This window comes from Pyxicephalus adspersus, chromosome 5 (genome assembly GCF_032062135.1).
Source record: "Pyxicephalus adspersus chromosome 5, UCB_Pads_2.0, whole genome shotgun sequence".
Lineage (NCBI taxonomy): Eukaryota > Metazoa > Chordata > Amphibia > Anura > Pyxicephalidae > Pyxicephalus > Pyxicephalus adspersus.
The window spans coordinates 40,987,942-41,009,143 of NC_092862.1; the positions used below are offsets into that span (position 1 = coordinate 40,987,942).

The window sequence follows — 21,202 nt, forward strand, 5'->3', positions numbered from 1 at the left end:
ATTGGGGCTCATATCCCCGACCCTTCACAAAGCCAAACCAGTACTGATCTACTGAAATTAGAATTGGGGATTATGTGAAGCTTCTTTACATCGGATAGACAAAATATTAGACTGATTACATGAGGAAGGGGATTCATAAAAAAATGAGTTAAGAGTGAGGACAAAACTGTATAAAACAAAGGGTTAAAATTAAACCCAAGGCAGATAACAAAAAGCACTCATTAGTGCACTCTTTACCTGTTCATTAGATCAGGGATGGAAGGTGTACGTTCTCCAATTCCTGGTACTCTTTGGGACTGTGCTTTAAAATGGGTACATTCTTTGGACCGTCTTCTTGAATCACTATACTATTTCCTAAGGGAGCACACACAGCAGTGATAAAATAAATACAAATAGATATTTTGCCAAGAATGCCAAATACCTGCGCAATGAACCTGGAGAAGCTGTGGGTGGGCTCGGAGCAGGTGTAAGACTGACTATTGGTATTGGAGCTGGAGTGAACAAGTAGCGTGTATTTCTTTGAAGTTCAGAAGACTGTGTCAAGGTCTTCATCTTTTTAAGAGTGCCACCTTGGCACATATTATTAGTAACTCATGAGCAAATGAATGATTGCTTATAAAGGTGTTTAGGAGTAAAAGGATGATATTAGCCTTTCATTCTACTTTTTGCTTGGTTATGCGTCTAATAAATTTGAAAAAACTAACCAACTCTATAAATAGAGGTGTAATTGCTGTAATGGAAAATAGAAATGGAGGTTTGTGGAACATAGCTCTGTACACCTAACAAGGAAGATGCGGCCTACTCCGGACTAAACTAGCACTGAGAGCACAAGATTGAGATCTGTATTCCCTTCTCTGTACACCCGCATGTAAACATACTTCATATTGATGTCTGAGATATAAAACCATCTTAAGATTCACAGAACATTGTTATTGCATAGGGAAAATTGATAGATTTGTTTAACAGCATAATCTGTACACACTTTCAGGTTTAGAAATACTAAGTATAGGTTCTATCTCGTCAATTTTCAGATATACAGGACTTGTGGTTATCCTATTTCAGTGCATCAACTTACTTGATTTGATGTAATTGTCTGCAGCTAAAAATTTCTACTCCTAAAGTTTCAGCACAGTGAATTTCAAAAGAATACAAAAGGCCGATATTCATAGTTTTACATACAGACACTGTAGATACATTTGTAATTCAGCAAGAATGATACATTTAAAATGTGTATATCATTGTTTTATTATTATTTTTATGCAGTAGCACATAACACCATGTGGAAGAATCAATCACTAAAATATGTATTTATTTGAAAACAACTTCACTCTTTTGAAACCTATGCAAAAACAAAATTGTGTTACTTAGTTTTTTGGGGTTTTTTTTGCATTCAGAAACCTTTATTATTAACTATGGTTGACACAGTGTTGTACTGCAGGCTCACCTGCACCTCCCACTGGTCCTATTCAACCTAATAGGAATGCTTGGGAACCATTTTGTGCACTTCATGCGGTTGAAGTGGGGTTGTGGTGCTGTTTCTGGATGCGAAATGTCACTTTCGGCCTCTGGAGGAAGAACTGGAAATGCAAGGGCAACAGGTGCAAATGCTTTAACCTATGGTTTCATTTCCACTCCTGGGTGCAGAACAGCTTACCACATGGTTTCCAACTGCAAGTAAGGAGTTTTACAGGTTGGATCTAAAAGTGTGTGAACATCTGTGTAATTGTGCTAAAGGCACTAGATTGAAAAATCCATTGAAGAAAAGATGGTTTAATTTGCAAATCATGGAAATATATAATAAGAGGGTCACATGGAAAGTTTTCATATCTTTGTTTTTTTACGCAAAAGAAAGGAACTATGATCAATTTAGGTTGTAGTCATCAACTCAGGACTGAAACTCCAAAACCACTGACATATAAAAAAAATCTCCTGTATATTCATCCCTAAGCAAATGTGGAATGAATAACTGTATTTGTAGCACTTACGTTCAACAATTTCTTCAGTAATATTATATTTTTATTTTCTGTGAATCATTTTGATACATAGAAGTTAAGCAGCACTGTAACTTAACACAAAAAATACTCCTAAACTATGCCTAAAAAATTCCAATCACTTTCTAAGGCGTAAAGTCAGGATGTCCGTGTTTCACAGGTGAAGTCTTCATTTTTACCATTTGTTTCATTTTTCCCCTTTCAGTTGTTGTGTTTATGTGCATTGTAAAATAACATTTCAGTATGTATCCTGTATGTACTGTATTATGCAGAGTAAAATGCTTTTCTCCAAGCAGCTCATTAATCCTGGCTTTTATATGTCGTATTTTTTTTTCAGTCTAGGCCTATACCCTCACACCTCACCTCCGCTGTAGCAGAAAGTATCTTGGCCTCTGCTTGTGAAAGTGAAAGTAGGAATGCCGCTAAGAGGATGAGATTAGACAGGCAGCAGGTAAGAATCTGCAGATACAAAATTGTGTACTCACCTTGTGGAATACAGAGCATTCCCAAACATAAGCTTCACCCTCATTTCTTTCTTTGTTCATTCGCTTCACCTTTTCTCTTTATTTCTTTCTCTCTTTGTCTTTCCCCCTTCTTCTTTCCTTCCTTTCTCGTCCTCCCAGAATAACAGTATTATATATGCCACAGACCTGATTTCTGTGGTTGGTAAGATATTTTTAATAAGTGGCTACCCACCTGCAATATATGTTCTACTTCATTTGAAATATAAAATACTATTTTTTTAATGGCTGCAAAAGACAACTCACATAAACTAAAGTGAAATTTGCATACACAAAAAAACTATCTGTATATTAGTATAGTAGTATCTTTATTACCCATGTGGTGTCATTTAAAATTAAATATAATGTATACCATAACAGAAGTAAATCGTATATAAGTGCCTCCTTGATGTGCGGAGTATATGAGCATTCAAAGAGCACTGTTGAGCCAACTATAATAAATTCTGAAATAGGAATGTAGCAGGGAAACAATCAATAACACATAAAAATCAACAGGATTGATTTGCTCTGAGGATCCAGTTGGATTAAAAAATCTTTGTAAACTTTTCTGCTATAAGGTACTTGAGGATGGCTTTATAAGACCAGTAAGATGACTCACCTTCTGTATTAACCTTATTCAGAAGGTTCAAAGCAAGCATTTTACATAGCCCAGAATTATAACTGTAAAAATGGGACAGTACAGTGACTCACCAGACTGAGCCTGCTCTCTAAATAATACAAAATGTAATTAGAATTTTACTTGCCAAACAGCAAGGGGCCTAATATTTCCCGCTACTGCATATGTGAAACATTTTCTTTATTAGTGAAATCACTGTCCTTGCTCATGATTACATAATAAGGAAATGAGGCTGAAAGATTGCCAGACAGCGGAATGCCTATTTGTGGAAACATAGGAAGCAGAAATGACAGTAGTCTAAGGCACTTTTCCTCAACTGCAATGTACCCCCATAAGGTCACATTGAGTGACATTTACTCAATAATACAATTGCTCTGTAGTTACCACAGTTGTTTCTACTAAAGGAAATCCTGAAAACATGACCCCTTAAAGATCAGAGTTAAAAAAAATGTCTTAAAAATTAGGTAGATATACAGTAACTGAAGCAAAGTGGGGGTGTCCATGGCATGCAGGCATATTCGTGCTGGTATAATTTTAGTACAGTAAAGGCCTGCAGTTGTTTGGCTGGTATGCAGCACTTGTTTATTTTGTATACATAGGAGCTAACAGATACTTTTCTCTAATAAACTCAAGAACTCAAAAATATTCTGTTGTAGTGTACAAGTCCTTATATGTGAGGGTTGTATTAGTTTTTATTTTTTTATACAATTAACATGCAGCATTAAAGAATATGATCTTTTTTCTGTAAATGTCAAATCTCCCCGACTCTCTGTAATGAAGGTGAACAAAAGCAGACCATAGTCCAGCCTGAGTGACAACCATGGCTTCCTCTATAGGTTCAATGGAGGAATAAGCATATCCACCCGGGACAAGAAGTGTGTTATCAGGAGACAAAAAGGGGAACAAAACCCAAGCAAAAAACAGACACCTCACCTAGATTAGTACACTGCAATATATTACATTTCTGCTTTTGGATTTAGATATGTTTTATTGTTGTTTCTTGTAGATTGCTGTGCTCAGGGTTTTTTTTCCTATTACGATATCAATCTCGGCCTCAATATACATAGTTTGAATCGGATTAACTTTACATCACAGTTGTCCGGTCACTGAGCACTTTATTTGCAGTGTCTTGGGCTTGGTAAACTGTTAAATATAAATATCTGAGGGTCCTTCATGAAGGATTCTTGAGCAATGGTTTGAAAACCATAGACCACACTGTAAGTTGAGAGAGAGAGAAAATGACAATGAATCATTTGAGGCCACAAACATGAAGTTTCTGAACCCACTCCCACCAGTTCCAGTAGCATCCCTGAGCACTGATTTTATATCATACTCAGACACCTGATGCAGGGACAACACAGAAACCTTCTTATTACAGAATGTATTTAAGTCTTTACCCAAAAGCAGCAGAATGATGAACTCTGATCTTGCTTCTTGTCAGCACACAAGCTTGTAACTGATTGGCTTGTTATGCTGCTTCTCCCAGTTTGAGCTGTACTGTACAACGGAATGCAGGTGGCTAACTCCAAGTCAAAATTCACTCTTTCCTTTAAAAAATTAAAAAGTAGTTTTAATAAACAATTTTTACAACCTAGTATTTTTGTGTGCTTGAAATCCAGCTCCAAGCATAATTGATCACTAAAACCTTAAAGAATAGTTCTTTGAAGTTATGGAAGGTTTTGTCAGCTATTGAAATACATTTGTTTTTTCTAGCCTTATTTCTAATTTAATATTACACAGTATTTATATAGTGCCTACATATTAGGCAGTGCAACTTGAGCTATAACTCATAATACGTACTGTGTCACTGAACACCTTTCAGTTAGCACATCCACAGTGATGTCTTCTCCTAACTGAGACACATGTACTTTTTAGCAAATGAAAATGAGTACAATGTAAACTATCTGATGTTTTTTCATGCACTATTGTATATATGATTTTTGTCTACCTACAAAGCGTCTACCTACCCTTTCCTCTCTTCCCTCTTTGTTTACATCTCCTCCTAATTTATGTGTCTGTGGAACAGGAAATTAAGGGAAATATCCCTAAATGGACCTATACAGGAAAAAACCATAGACAGGAATCTTACCTTTAATTAATCTATCCAAAACTAAATAATGTTCTGTCTGAGCTTCAATTTGTATAGAGCCAGTTCTAAGGGCAGTGATTTAGGAATAATAAATCCAATAGATTACCATGACAATCAGGAAACCAGCATTTTCAGAAGAAGCTATGATGTCCTTTATATTTCTCTAGGACAGGTTTCCTTTACTGTTTTTTTTTCTCATGATTTGTACCTAGGAGTCTGACATAATAAATACAAATAAAAATAGAGAGTTAAAAGAGAAATTTGTAATGAGCTTCTTTTAATTTGTAATCTATAATCTTCATGTGAAATATAAATATTGTGTAAAAAAAAAATGTATGTATGGGTATAGCCAAAATGTTTTTTTTTTACTTTTGTATGGATTAGGGAGGAATTCAAACCCTAAAAAAAATCTCTTATAGTGAGGGAAATTTCCATCTTAGGTTAGAAGCAGGATCCCCATTTGTGAAAATTATAAATTTGAATTTCCAATCACTTACTGTCTTACAATGCTCACCATGACAATTAAAGAGGTGTTCCTATTTTTCCCAACTTTATCATAAGATAAAAAATCTTTGGCTATAAAAATGGAAATGCTCCAGGCTTATCCAGCTTGAAAAATCCAATATGATTTCCTGAGTGTCCTCAAAACACATTAAATGCAGAGACGTGGGCCACGCAGGTGCACATGTCAGAGCTTTAAATAAGCCTCTGATAAAGCTTTCTAGCAGTGTAAACGGGTCAACCGAGAAGCGGAGCCTAGTGGGACATAGAAGCTCTGACACGTGTAGTTGTGGGGCTTTCTTTCTGGATTTCTCAAAAAAAAACCCGCCAACAAATAAAACCCTCCAAATTTGTTCATAGCATTTAATTCCTAGAAATGTACCTAGTTTCTGGTTAAGAATTAGCCCACATATCACACTGTTCAAAATAATTGCTTTAGTAGGTTAGTAGTAAAGTGTATATTTTGCACAGTGTGGCCGACTGCATTTAGCTTTAGAATGATACATTTATTCATCTGACATAATACATGATCATTCAGATATATATGTAAATTACAGGTATTTGCTGTCGGGGCATATATATATAAACCAAGCAATATTGTCCTCTGTACAGCATTGGCATAATAATTTTACGCTAGTGGTCCCTTTGTGAAGAAAAAATGTAGCCCTACAAAAGTTACTGGGATTATGCAGGATGACATTTACAAATTTAGTTGTATATTCCCACAAACAAGAAAAAGACAGAAAATCTAATTTTTCTTGATCCTTTTATTCACTATGCAGCCTATAAATGTACTGAAAGTACATCTAGCATTAAGACCTTAGAAACATTTGAGTGTTAAAGTACTGAGACTGACCAGTATGTTGCTAAGGTGACTGTCTCTTAATGTCAGTATTAACACTCCCATCCAGTGCACATTGTTTCAGTCTGTGTGCCGGAAATAACTGCCCTGCAGAGTTGCTAGAATTTTACATAATACAATTTGTTTAAGAATCCAGATAAACGCAGTAAAAGTGCCTACAAGGAGAAACCCGATCTATGTCCGGGTCATAATTATGATTGCTTGACCGAGGATAGCAGTGAACCGAGGATACTGATAAAGGCATCAAACGATAAAGTACAATTATTACACAGGTACTGTATGTACACATTTTGTATTGTTACAGCGTGGCAGTAAAAACTGGGATTTTTTTATGATGGTGACAGTCTAATGTTCTGGGTAGATGAAGGTCCCCTTTCCATTGGGATGATGGCTCTAAACTTTGGCTTCTTAAACTTAATTTAAGGATTTCAACTAGGAAATTGTTAATGTACATGTACTGACAACCTAGATAATATACATAATATACATATTTACACATGATGACTTTATAACACATTGTGATGCCTGAGTAACACTTTGTCGGCTCTCTTCATTGTTCTGTAAGCTTTAACCAAGAGAAATAATTTCTTTGTTACATTATTTGGGTTTATTCACCTCACACTTGTTCCAGTGGACTTCCATTTACCCTCTAGCTTGTACCCAGTCTGTTTCCCAGTACATGTCACCCACTGATTTTGTTTGATAAACTAAGTCAAGTGTGCAGAATTATGTGGCAATCTATCACAATCATGTCTGCAACCCAGTTAGGGCCCTGACCAATGCTTTAAGAAACACTGCCCTAAAAACACAGCCAAGACTACTTTGGAGTAACTTCATATTAAGAACCTAAGAGTGGGCCAGACCTCAATTTAATTAGGAAACCTTTAAAGAGAATTTCTGTTCTCCAGTGGTTTTCACTTAACCAGAGATAAAGCACCTTTGCCAAGAAGAATGAACAAAAAGTGCAAGCTGACAGAGACCTACTTCAAAAGAGTTGCATCTTCAATGGCAGCCAAATGTAGTTATGTAGAATGTACTCAGAGAATCACTGATAGAAGTGGCTTGTTCATTTAACCTTTGTAGTTCAAGGTGGACAATTGCAATACAAAAAATAAATAGCTGTACTGTGCATAGACAGTCAAGTGTTTTCATTTTCTTACTTAAACTAAAAAATAAAAGTTGAATATAGTGTCCATGGACCACACAAATACTCTCTAGAAATTATTTCTAGCACTGTGCTCCGGGAAACAAAACACAAAAACTTGAATGCTATGACAATTGTTACGATAAGCAAATACTTGACAAACAGCTCAGTAATACAATTGTTTTAATTAAACCTTTGACCCTTACTTATGTTTTACTACAGTTCTCTACCTTAATATATGCTTGAATAACAATGGAATACATATAATTACTTTGCAGATCTTGTTGTACCATACATGAAAAAGTTTACCCAAAAGAAAAAAAATGCTAGAAGTGGTAAATCGAACGCCTCATCATTAAGAATTGCAAGAAGTATTGCTTTTAGCGCTTAAGGACTCTAGAGGCAGATGAAGGCAGCTATTAGGTCTCTGACAAAGCAATTATGGACTAGACACATATGCTGCAAGCTGACCTGACATTTGCCTCTGGTTAGTTGTCATAGCAGCAGCCTGTACGGAGTTTGATGCAAGTGTTTACAGAAGAACCAAATTAATGCATTGTAGACAAATAACGAGCATGAATACAGTACAAATTTGTGTCATGGTTTTTAATTTATCATTTTGGAGAAACTTTTTATGAATAAATTGTTTTTGTTAATGATTTACCTCTGGTCAGTTTGAAGTGCTATTGGCTGTTAACGGTTACATAGTAACAAGGACATGCTGCCAGGGAACACTATTCAAATATGATTGTCTTAATAAGCCAGAATGTTCAACTTTCAGACCCCTGTAAACAGAAGGACCATGGCAGAAATCAATTACGCTAAACAGAAAATAAAGACTAATTTTAAATTGATCATATATTTGGAAAGTTGGAATTAGCAGGTTAGATGGTAAATCTATTCTTCATGGTTTAAAATTAAATCATCTCGGAAAAAAATAGAGTTGGAAAACTTTTGGTTTTCTGCTGTTAGTAAACCTGTTGGATGCGTTTTATATATATATATATATATATATATATATATATATATATATATATATATATATATTTTTTTTTTTATTTTTTTTTTTTGAACTAACGACAGAAAAAATGTGTTTGGATGGAATTTGGTAAATTCTGATGTTCAGTCCAATATTCCATTGGTCTGGTACATTATGTCCACAGTGTATATAGAAAGATCTTTTCTTCTAAACAATGTATTTTCTTAGCCAATAAATTCCCTATTTAAGAACGTCCCATTCATACACAGAAAATGCAAAGAGAGAAGTATTTACAAGCCCTAGTAAATGTGTTCTGAGCTTAAATAGGTGTACAAATATTTAGGATCTGTTGGCGTTGTTCACTTGCTGGGGAAGATTGGGCAGTGCCAAACATACCTGGTGACATCACAGTATTCTATGTTAGGCAGCAGAATAATGGGAAAGGAACCACAATATAACAAAACATAGTACTGCAATATACCTACAATATGCAGTATGGTATGGCTTCATAATATTAATAACACAAATTACTGTGTAACAATAAAGTTGGCATTACCGCATAAAATGTACTTTCATCATGCTATTTGCTTTTACATATTGTACATAGATTTGTTGTATTGCCATCTAGTGGAAATCAATTACTCAATGAGGCACTTCATAAAAGTTTATGTCTTCATTTGTTACAAACTAAAATCATGTAAATATTTACGATTATAGGTTAGTTATATAGATATTTAAAGATCATAAAGTCAAACTATTCACCTTTTAACTAATATAAAAAGTATACACAGGATTTAAAGCAACATATCGTATTAAAATTTAAAGCAAGATATCATAAATGCATCCAGCTCAAAGTGAGTATATTATTAACACTGCGTATGATATTAAATAGCATTAGGCATTATTTAAATGCTTCTGACTAGTTTCTTGCTGTAGTGCACTAAACAAAACACATTGGCATTTTTTTTAGTGTTTCTATATTTCTAGTCTGCATTTCAGGTAGTCTGTACCCACTGCTACACTGTTACACACACACCAGTGAAACCCTGGCACAAAGGTTTTCTAAAAGGGACAACTCAAATAATGTGTGCCAAGGATCCCACACCCATTTTATTTTGGCCATGACATACCCTTAACACTGCTCGGAATACATATTTTTTTTTTTTACCGTAAATGCATGGAATCTGTGTGTTGCATTATAATACATGTGTGGTGTTAATATGTTTGGGTGCTATTCAAAACAAATGGCAACATACTGCAATGCAGTACATACATTGCCGTGCAGTACATACATAGCTATGCAATTCTTGTGCTTTATTTTACACACAGGTGTGAAATGATCATAAAATGCAACAAAAGCATTTTCACTCCAAGTAGGATGATGAAAAGTCTTCCTATTCATTTTTTCTACATAAAACAGCAGAAATTATAACTACCGTATTTTTCGGACCATTAGACGCTCCGGACTATAAGACGCACCAGGTTTTCCGCACGGGAAAACAAGAAAAAAAAATTAATTTGATTTCCCCTGAGATCCAGCGTGCGGCACTTGTGCCCGCCCATGAAGGCGGCGCTGATCGGCATTCATGAAATCAATCGGCGCCGCCTTCGTGGGCGGGCACAAGTGCCGCACGCTGGAACACAGAGGAGGAACACAGACATTGGCTGCTATCTGCCTCTGTCTGTGTTCCTCCTCTGTGTTTCCCTGTCTTCCAGCGTGTGTCACTTGTGCCCGCCCACAAAGGCGGCGCCGATTGATTTAATGAATGCCGATCGGCGCCGCCTTCATGGGCGGGCACAAGTGCCACACGCTGGAAGACAGGGAAACACAGAGGAGGAACACAGACAGAGGCAGATAGCAGCCTCCTACAGAGGAGGAACACAGACATTGGCTGCTATCTGCCTCTGTCTGTGTTCCTCCTCTGTGTTTCCCTGTCTTCCAGCGTGTGCCACTTGTGCCCGCCCACAAAGGCGGCGCCGATTGATTTCATGAATGCCGATCGGCGCCGCCTTCATGGGCGGGCACAAGTGCCACACGCTGGAAGACAGGGAAACACAGAGGAGGAACACAGACAGAGGCAGATAGCAGCCTCCTACAGAGGAGGAACACAGACATTGGCTGCTATCTGCCTCTGTCTGTGTTCCTCCTCTGTGTTTCCCTGACTGCAAGCGTGAGTCACTTGTGCCCGCCCAGCAAGGCGGCGCCGATAGCGATAGACTAACCCCATCGGCGCCGCCTTCGTGGGCGGGCACAAGTGCCGCACGCTGGGACACAGGAAGAGGACACTGGCTGCGGGGACCGGCGGGGATACAGGTAAGTAAAAAAATATGCATTCGGACCATAAGACGCACCCTGATTTTCCCCCCACTTTAGGGGGAAAAAAAGTGCGTCTTATGGTCCGAAAAATACGGTATGTGTTTTTATTATTTATACAGTTTATAAGCTCAGGTTTATGGTGGTGGGGTGGGGGCTAATGTTACCATTCTACAATGATGTAATATTTACAGATTTTCTCACTTAAACTGCTGGGTCATTTTGTAAGTGCGGTAATGTAAAATATTACTTATATTCCAAAGTACGTTCAATTATACAAGCTTTATTGTGTTCCTTATTTTGTGCACAAGAAAGCAATTTCTTGACCATGCTGCAACAAGCTACTATCAGGATTGTCTTCTGTGCAGTGAGTCTTTTGTGCACTCTACATATAGCAAACATTGAGCCCAGTCTTTAGCTGCTAATCCATTTTCTTTCACTCTTTTTAAATTGACAAAGACTACTCCGTGCTGGAGCCAGCTCTTCCTGTCTACTCATCCAGTGTTCTTCTATGTAATTGACCTTGTCTATAGAAAATTCCAGAACTTCACTAATAAATGTAGGTTCTTTCACTAATGGAAGGCAAGGGCTGCTGTGGAACGTACAGTATAAATCTTTTATCCAGGACTATGTGAAGCACTTAACCTTGATCTGTAAAAGGGACAAATACATGAAGTTAAAGCAAAGTCTATCCTATTGTAATAAAAAGAAAATCTCCTGGGAACAAAAAAATAAACAGTACTTTAATAATTATTTTGTGCACTAAAGATGTCAGCATTGGATAATGGTAATTCTTTTGCTGAGTTCCAATTATCCCTTCTGCTTACCTGAATTCTAAATGCAGACAACATGGAATCCGGAAAGAATTAATTTCCTTTTACTAATAATTGTGCAACTGCATGCAAACACTGTAGTCTTCGTAGGTGTCACTAAATAAAGAAAATTCGTCATTTTGGCCAATAACAGTAAATGACAAATGTTGGAGCATCATTATACTTGGCTGATATCAACAATATGGAAATATGAAGTTTTTTTCCAGACATTTGGGAAATAAACCTTATATTTATTAAATGAAAAAAGACATGTAGATATTGAAAAAGGGAATCCTATTATCCATCTTAAAAACTGGAATGTTAACTTATCCTTAAACAAGTCACCTTGTCCATTTACCCTGGTCACCCTTGTTGAGTGTACAAATCTCTTGTCTTTTGTATGATGTATGAGACTGCTGCCTGTACCTCTTCTTTTTTTTACCCCAAACTGAATCGCATTTGTTAACTTTTTTTTATTAAGCCATGCCCTTTTATGCCACACCCAAGTATTGTAAGTGTCTCATCCTTTTCAGCCTATTAGCCATTGATCCAGGTTGACAACTCTTAAAAAGATTTGGTTTTATTTTCTCATTTTTTATTAGGCCCACTTTTACCTGAATCTGGCCCTGTTGGACTACAAACACTCTATATTACTCTTAGATAGTTATTAGACACACTGGTTTATAATCACCCAGAAAACCTGAGTGGTAGGGGTTAGAGGTCACATGAAGCTTGGTAGTCACTGCCATGCTAGAGGGAATACATATATCACTTTCCCTAAGGGCCATGTCATACTAATGAGCCTGTTGCTAAAGAAAATGTGCCACTGACCAATATACAAGGCCAGGAAAGAATAATTCTCACCTACTTTCATGTGTCTCTCTCTCTTTGGTTGAATGATCAAGACATTGCTTCTTTGCTGCTTAAATCTGCAGCATTTCCATTACCAATGGAGGAATAGTCCACTTATTTGTTCAGTGATGGGGAACACATGGTTGTAAGGATTTTTCTTACAGGTTAAAGAAATCTTGTTTCTGGCAGGGACTCCCAAGATCACTAGTATGGCAGAGATTCACTTCACTTTAGCAGAGCTGATAGGCTGGAAAAAATAGGGCATGTAGCCACTGCTACTAATAGGACAAGGGCTTTTCTGCAGGAACAATAACAGCTCTAGCTGAGGGCACTTGATAGATCTGGAGTTAATTTAATTAGAAATATGAATTCATTTGGATGTTGCTATCTGAAAAATATGAACTTTTTTTTTTTCAGTGACATGTATGTTCACAAATTGTCTTTGCAGGATGAACCAGCACTACCCGACAAACCACAAAAACAAGAGAATGCACAGGTCACTTATTCCACGTCCGCTGTATCCAGCACGCAAGAGGTGTTATACATCAATGGCAATGGGACTTACAGTTACCATAGTTACCGGGGGCTAGGGGGAGGCCTACTAAATCTCTCGGATACTTCGAACAGTGGTGAGTTACATTGGATTTTTACCTTTTAGCCTTGTGTTATGTATGCTCCAAGGTTCTTCATTATATATAAAAAAAAGAATCATTATATATACTTATTTATATTTTACGGTGCTGAGATTTTATTTTGACAATTACATCGCCTACAAAACAATGTAATGTAATGTTAAGAATATTGGAATATTTATAAATATATACATAAGAATATATATACATATATATATATATATATATATAATAAACATTCGATGGAAATTATTTTTTGAACTTTTAAGGACAAGTTTCATAAATTTGAACAAATTCCCCCTTCTATCACCTTAAATACACTAAACTGAGCCATTGCCCCCACAGACACTTTCCTCCTGCGATAGAAGCCATCTCTCGTTTGTCTGTTTTTTCATCTGTACAAGTCTAGTGGTGGGCCAACATCCAATGGATGTAAATAGGATGTTGCTCCTGCAATACTGGTCCATTTAAGTCTTTAGCATGGAACCATACTGTTTAAAATGAACTTAGCAAAACATAGGACAGCCCCGCACTGCTAGCAACTAGACAACAGTATTGTAATAAAGTGCATTCGTGTTTTAAAGAAGGTTCTAGGCTGCCAGCAGATCAGTTCATTAGTAACTAAATTTAGTGCTGCCATAATTTCTGAATGACCAGCACTGTTGATAATGGGTCCACTTAGGGAGCAGATCTACTAAACGTTTATGCACTACACAGAAAAACAATATGTTTTACTATATAATAATTGTAAAACAAAAACAATTTGATTACATTTGCTAACATTTTCAGGTCAGCAGTGGCAGATTGCACATTTTTTGCATACTGGTTTATTTTAAGGGCTGCACATATCCAGTGTTCTGTAGGATTGCAAAGAATCTAAGAAACCTGCCACTTCTAATTTATCATTCTTATTACAATAAATCAAGCTAGGCATTAAACAAAAAATTTACTGTGTTAGCAATACAAATGTGTGGTAATGTCCCTTCATTGGAGAACACTAGCAGGTATTGATTTTTGAGGGAAATCAACTCGTTGTAAATGATTTGACCTTTGCAGCTGAATAGCTAATGCTCTTTGCCACTCATCAGTGGCTGCATTGAAAATCATTGACTCCAGGCACCTCTAGGGCAGAAAAACTATAGCAGACATAATGCAGGTATTAGAGAAGCCCCTACCTTTTTACATGCCTGTCCATGGTTAAGCATCTGTATTTTAATAGGGTGATATTGAAAGGATCCCTTAAGTCTTCCTTTCTAAGATTTAAGGTTTGGAAGTAGACTATGTATTAGCAGTATTTTGCCTTTATAAAATATTTACACCACTATGCCACAATCATGACTTTCTCAAAATGTGGTGTGATTGTCATAAATCATTTGTTCTTTGGGATCTTTGAGAATTAATAACTTAAGAACAAAGTAGCTAGAGAGGTGAGTGAGTGTTTCAAAGGTTGTTTACTGTGTGTAAAAAAAAATAGGAAACTACCATTTTTGTTTTTCTTATATCTTATGGTAAGTGTTTTCAAGTGAACCCACAGTGAGTGGTTTGATTCATTTTCTAAATGAATAAAGCTTTGATTTTTAATGGACTTTGGCCTATGGGCTTAAAGTAATCTATTTGTAAGTTATATCAAGCAAGGCATATCTGCATCTCTTCAAACATGCATTATTTTAAGCGCTTGCTTACAATAGACAGGGCAGTATGGAAAGGACTAAATATTACTAGAGATACCTGCCTTCTGTAGTTTTTATTGTCATTCCATTAGTTTTTTATTGCAAGGATTTATAATTTAGAATTGGGTTGATCCAAGTGACCTCTTTATCCACACTTCTATCTCTTTTCATTGTAATCCATGGGCGGAGGTGAGTAAGCATCTCAAATCCTACATCACAAACTAAAGTCATTAGCCTGTGTTAAGGGAGTAGCTCCCCCCACAATTAGCTCGGGTCAGCTCGCCCCACAATTAGCCTGTATATGTTTCATGTCACATATATATATTTTTTTGCTTTTGCATTCTGTTTCAGGCATATTTAGGGGCATATTTAAAATTTCAGTTACAGTTCCACCAATATGTGACCTTTTCCTTAATATGAAAGGTCTAACTAGCATATTATTTCCAAGTAGTGTTGGTGATTTATAATAAAGATGAAGAGAGCAGATCTCATACCTTATCATGAGGTGACTCATAATTCAAGCTATATGTGATTTGCTATTGAATTAAACAGACATCAGCATCTCATGGAGTTCAGCCTTTTTACTGGGGCAGTAGAGTATGTTGATGTAATGAAGTGGCAGGTGATGACTGAGTAATGAGACTTTCCCTATGCATCGCAGGTTGAGTTATGCTGCAATCACATCATCCTGCTCATGCCTCTTCTGAAAATGAATAATTTGTAATTACTTTGTAATGCTTTTTATAAGTAAAATCATTGATCATTATAGCACTCAATTAGTTCTGTAATGTGGGATCATAGTAAATCAGTACCATTTGAAAATGTATTATTTTTAAGGGCATGGTCCCAGGAGTTCAGGAACAGGGAACAAAGAGGTCACACTAGCAAGCAACCTGGAGGAGGCATGGAGGGCATACTGATGTACCCTCCTAGAATTCAATTGTTTTCATTCTACTTGCTGAATTCAGGAAGATCCTTTCCATCTGTGTTGTGTTTCTAGTGCCATAGATACACAAACCAATCCTTATGGATTCATCTGTAGTAGAGTAAATACTCCTGCATGACTAATCAATAGGCTACAATTTATGCTCTGTGTCTGGAAATGCTAGTTGCCAGATATCCCCCAGGTTACCCCTTATATGTCAGTCAGTAAGCCAAAAAACACTAAAACCAGAACATTACAGCCAAGTATCTGTCATTTTGGAAGGTTAGCAATGGCAGCTACATTTGTTTCAAGACTGGATTCCTTTAGGTTATATCTCAATTTTTCTGGACCTATTTCTGCTGCTAATATGCAAAAGATTCCAAGCTGCATGTGAATGATCTTATACTAAAGTTATGTTATTTTTTTTTAGTACACTGTATAATACATATAATAATTACTGTCATAATTCAAGTAACAAACAGCTGCATCGGCCATAAAACATCATAACATGGCACATTCAGGTGAATAAATGGCGAGTACACTGTAAATGTGCAATATAGCTTCCTCCTACACTTTCCGTCAAGCACATTATACTGGTTCATATAAATTGGGCATTCTGAAAGCAGATTACCTTTGTTTAGGAAAGTAGTCATTCCTCCTGAATATAATATCAGAGTGATCTATACATGAAAAAATAAATACCAATTATGCTAGAATTGAGCTCTTCTTGTAAGATGCCACTTTTCATACATGCTTCAAATTTCTCCTAGCTGCTTGCATATGAATGACCTGTCCATAATACTTCTGCATTATCTACTCTTGAAAACCATTAGTGTCTCATTGTCAGCAGTTTCAATGACACGTGACTAATGTATACAGATGACTGTGCTTGACTGCACAATAGAGCTATGAAAGAGACGTAGTTGCTACATTTCCATGCATTAAATTCTGATTTGCTTTTTCACAGGGCCGACAGATCTGAGCATGAAGAGGCAGTTAGCAACTACCTCCACCTCATCCAGTAACACAAGCTCCAGACCTCAGCTAAATCCTACAGAAATTAATGCCGTCAGGCAGCTAGTGGCCGGGTACCGGGAATCAGCGGCATTTTTGTTACGTTCAGCAGATGAACTAGAAAACCTCATCTTACAGCAGAACTGAGTCACACAACCTCTTCCCTGGCCTGGATTAGTCCCAGAATTCCACTGATGACATATTGACAATGTATATGCCAGAGTGGAGCTGTTTGGTTACTGCGCTGACGAGTAGAGGAGTTAATTACCATAATGCCACACTGTTTTCAGTCCATGAAGTGATGTTCAGGTGCTGCCGGTGAACTCGAGACCTCTGATATTCCAAAAGGTCTTTGATGTGTCCAGCTTTTTTGTTCTCAGTGTGTCGGTTTAAATATTGCATATGTGGCTGTAGCTCATTAAGTCATGCAAAACAGTGGAGCAAATGGAAGACATTAAGATGTTCAATTATTTCCAAGTGCAATATTAGTGGAATGTTCTACTGACTCTGGATCTGAAGCTACACAACGAGATGGCAGGACATAAAATGCCAACCTAGGCTCACACTAGAAATTTCAATGAAGGATTGCATATTTTTTAAAACAATGTGATTTTTATACGGTCATTTTTCATGCAGATATTTTAATTTATATGACAGTGATATTTCCACATCCCCTGTGAGAAAATATTTTCGATTGCCCTTTCTTATAGCCCAGTAGCTAACGATTGCTAAGAACGCACAGTGGGCGCTGTCGACGCCCCACAAACATTCACTAGGGTGATAGGATTGAGGAAGGTTATCCTCAATGCGGGTCCAAAAGCCATTTTCCAGGTTATATTTTCCATATAAGTTATGTTGATTTAGGTGAGTTTTGAAGTATAAAGTCTTTGGCCAAGGTAGGAAGGGGCTTTTTTTTAGGCAATTAGAGTCGGTAATGAAAAAGAGTGATAATTGTGTTTACCTTTAAATTTTTAAAGCCACACATCTCTTTTATGGTACCTCATTAACTTATGTTCTGTAGAATAGATTCTTTTCCAGAAAATAAAGAAAACAAGTACTGTACTTCCCAACTTTACTGAGATCAGGGCCAAAGAAGAGCTGTAGCTGGGAAATATTGTCAGGTTAGATCAAAGCAATGGCAAAAGGATTTTTATGATGTGTGCTGCATCACAAATGTCCCCTCTGTCTAGGTTAAGCTGCAGACAGAGCTTGGCAAGACTGCTTCTTTTTGAGAAAGCAATGCCTCATAAGGTACCATAGTAAAATGGTCTGTGCTTAGAGGGCAGGTACAGCACCATCCTGCATTATTGAGGGTCTGGAAGATTCATGCAGTTAAAAATGCGACAGAAAGACACTGAAAGCTCTTTTTCTGTGAGCACAAAAGTGACCAGAGCTTCAAATAAGTGACAATGTTACAAATCAGAATCATGATGTATGTTTACAAATATAATTTAACAAATATTTTAAGGTAGATTGTAGTCTGGAGTATTCTTTCTCAATATAGGTACATACACATAGCAGGATTCCCTTGGCACTGCTGTCTAGTTGGGTACGGTGAGGATACAAAGTCTTGCCAATACATTGCAAGCTCTTCATAGGTAGAAAACACCAGGGAATGTATGGTTCTCTGTCATTGCCACATGATGATTGCTGCTTTTATATGTACAAGTCCTTCTCTCTGAGGTTGGATATTGATGACTGAATACTTAAGAGGTTGCAGTGACAATCTGATTATTTGCACTCTGGTGTGTATTTTTCATTGTATGCAATGAAAGTATAATAATGACAAATTGGGTAGGAGAGGTGTATTCTCTTACCCTCTTGTGAAACCCTTGTGATGCCAGAGGGTGTATTTGCAGGCTCTCACACAGCATGGACTCAACTGTAGTCTGAACTACCAAAACATGACTCTTTATCATTTGCTATATAAGTCCCTTGATAAATTCCTATAGAACAGGCTCCCAATAGGCAGTAAACCACAGCATATCTCTGCACAATCAGATAGGAACTTTTGGGAATCTGATGGTAATTTCCAACCCTCAGGATTTATGTTTGCTGCAACATTGATCCCCTAAGGTCCTATTTTCTGATAGTTTATTCATTTTATTTATTTATTTTTTTGTAACAACACCAAAAGGAATTTTACTTTATAACTACATATTGGGGCGCATGTGTGTACCCTAAAGTCATGCACAACAAGCCTTGGACATGCACAGTTTCAGCTGTATAAAAAGGATGTGTACAGCAAGCTTCTACCAATCTTGAATGCAAGCTTAGAGCTACTTTCTTAAAGATTATTAGGTATTCTTAATATCAGTTTGGAATTGTTAAACTCAGATCATCAAAGTGCTGCTGACATTCTGCAATGGACGTTCAGTAAGCCTGAGAACTACATAAAGCCCTTTTGGAACATGCTAGCTGCTTCTATAATATCACAGTGCTCTAGAAAGTTGCTAGAAACGGAAGGAAGATTTTTAGGTGTGTTCTGAAAGTTTGCTGCACACACTGCTTTTATGTAGAAGTGTAGTGGAAGCCTGTGTGTTTAAAGTGGATCTAAAGTAAAAAAAAAAAAAATTGCAGGCAGCCTTTATTTCAAAAATGAACAATTGATGTTCCTTCGGCAATAAAATACATTTTCCTTCCTAAACGTTTCTTCGTAAAAAAGTTTTTTTTTTAAACATTCACCTATCATGGACATTGACCTGGTGAAGATGACGGGGCACCCATGACAAAGCAAAAAAGGAAGGAAAGCTTTAATTGAAAACCATAGATGGTGCTGTATAGAACTCATGAAAACAGAAGACAAAGTGACCGGCACTCCGAAATACAGGATTCTTGCTGTATTGTAAAAGCACCGCCACAATGTGTGACAAGCTAATTTTTCAGGCTTGCTTTCTCAAGGCAGTAAAGTCAGCCTTAGTGGCCCAAAAATGTTGCCTTTCAAACATGCTGTGGCAGTGCTTTTATAATACAGCAAGAATCCTGTACTTTGGAGTGCTGGTGACTTTATCTTCATCAGGTCCACTTCCAAGTTTGCCATCTTGATTGGCCAGACAAAAATAACTTGCCCATTCCCCACATCATACACTGAGCCATGGGGAATCCACAGCTCAGTGTTCACAGACATATAAACCACTTTTAGGATTTTACAAACCAGAAAACTGGACTTGGCCTGTGACCGAAAACATTTGCCTCAGTAGAACCACCCTAAAAAGCCAGCCCTCTACTTATGGCTTACATTGCTCATAAAAGGGATGAGTATACCTTACCTCTCACACCCAACTTGTGAATCATAACCTCCCACCAGACTGAAATCTGTACAAAATTTCCAACCTCTCTAATTATTTTAAAATGTGGTCTACATGTTCTTAGTGTTTCTTTGTGCACTGAATCATAATTTTCACTTAGCGGTAGAAAGTACTTTTGTTCTTTGCACAGTATATCTGTTTAGTTGTTTAGCTTTTGTTAAATATCATGTCCCTTGTGCATTCCTGAATTTGCCTTATTTCATGTAAAAATGTAATTCAATTTTTGACAATGAGTTTAAGGCATCAGTGATATTTTGTACATATACATACCTGTTTTATATAGACTGACTGTGATTGTGACTAGGTAATGTGCACTTTTTTCTTGTACCTGTGGGCATTGCTATGCTTTTTTGAGTGTTTCTAGATTTATTGTTGCTTACTTAAAAAGAAACTTTTGTGATACTGTTTGTGAAATATAATGTGAAAAACTATTGAATTATGAATATTTTTAATATATTGTACATTATTATTACACAAAACAACTTTACGTTGTGGAACCAAATCCACAAATTTCAGTGAAAAAAAGAAAAGAAAACAGATTTGGATTTGAGGGCTGACATTTCCTCTGTTTTTGTTTGGATAAATAAATCGATTTATGTGTAAAGTGTTTTGTTTTTGTGTTTGAATATGTGAGTGTTTGGGCTACCTTGGCCTAACATTATTTTGTAATTTTTCTGTTAGCTCTGCAAATATTTGTTAGAAGTACCAATGGAATTCACTGAACACAGCATAATGTTATGGAGTGGCAACAATGCTTCACTAGTCCTGAATTCAGAGCAGAGTTGCCACAGTCATGTACAATAAATGTAGGTTGACTTTTACTGTTACTTTACCTGTTATGTAGATGGTATGGAAGTGATGTTTGTGGAACCTGTTACCATGTTCCTCCTGCTAGATAGTAACCTACAGATTACCACTGCTGAAAATGGTAGTTGCTAAACTGTCATGGTGACTCTTTGCTCTAAATAAATT

At 36.8% G+C, this 21,202-nt stretch overlaps 1 protein-coding gene across 2 annotated transcripts in view; it reads left to right on the plus strand.

Annotated features, from left to right (window-relative positions):
• Nucleotides 1–20,834, plus strand: part of NOL4 (nucleolar protein 4) — a 152,883-nt gene extending 132,049 nt beyond the window's left edge. For both annotated transcript variants that reach the window (XM_072411266.1, XM_072411265.1), the window contains 3 exons: nucleotides 2,329–2,442; nucleotides 13,130–13,310; nucleotides 16,876–20,834. In XM_072411266.1, the coding sequence (XP_072267367.1) occupies nucleotides 2,329–2,442; nucleotides 13,130–13,310; nucleotides 16,876–17,069 (489 nt within the window). In that variant the 3' untranslated portion in view covers nucleotides 17,070–20,834. The remainder of the gene's footprint in view (nucleotides 1–2,328; nucleotides 2,443–13,129; nucleotides 13,311–16,875) is intronic.
• Nucleotides 20,835–21,202: the final 368 nt, after the last annotated feature.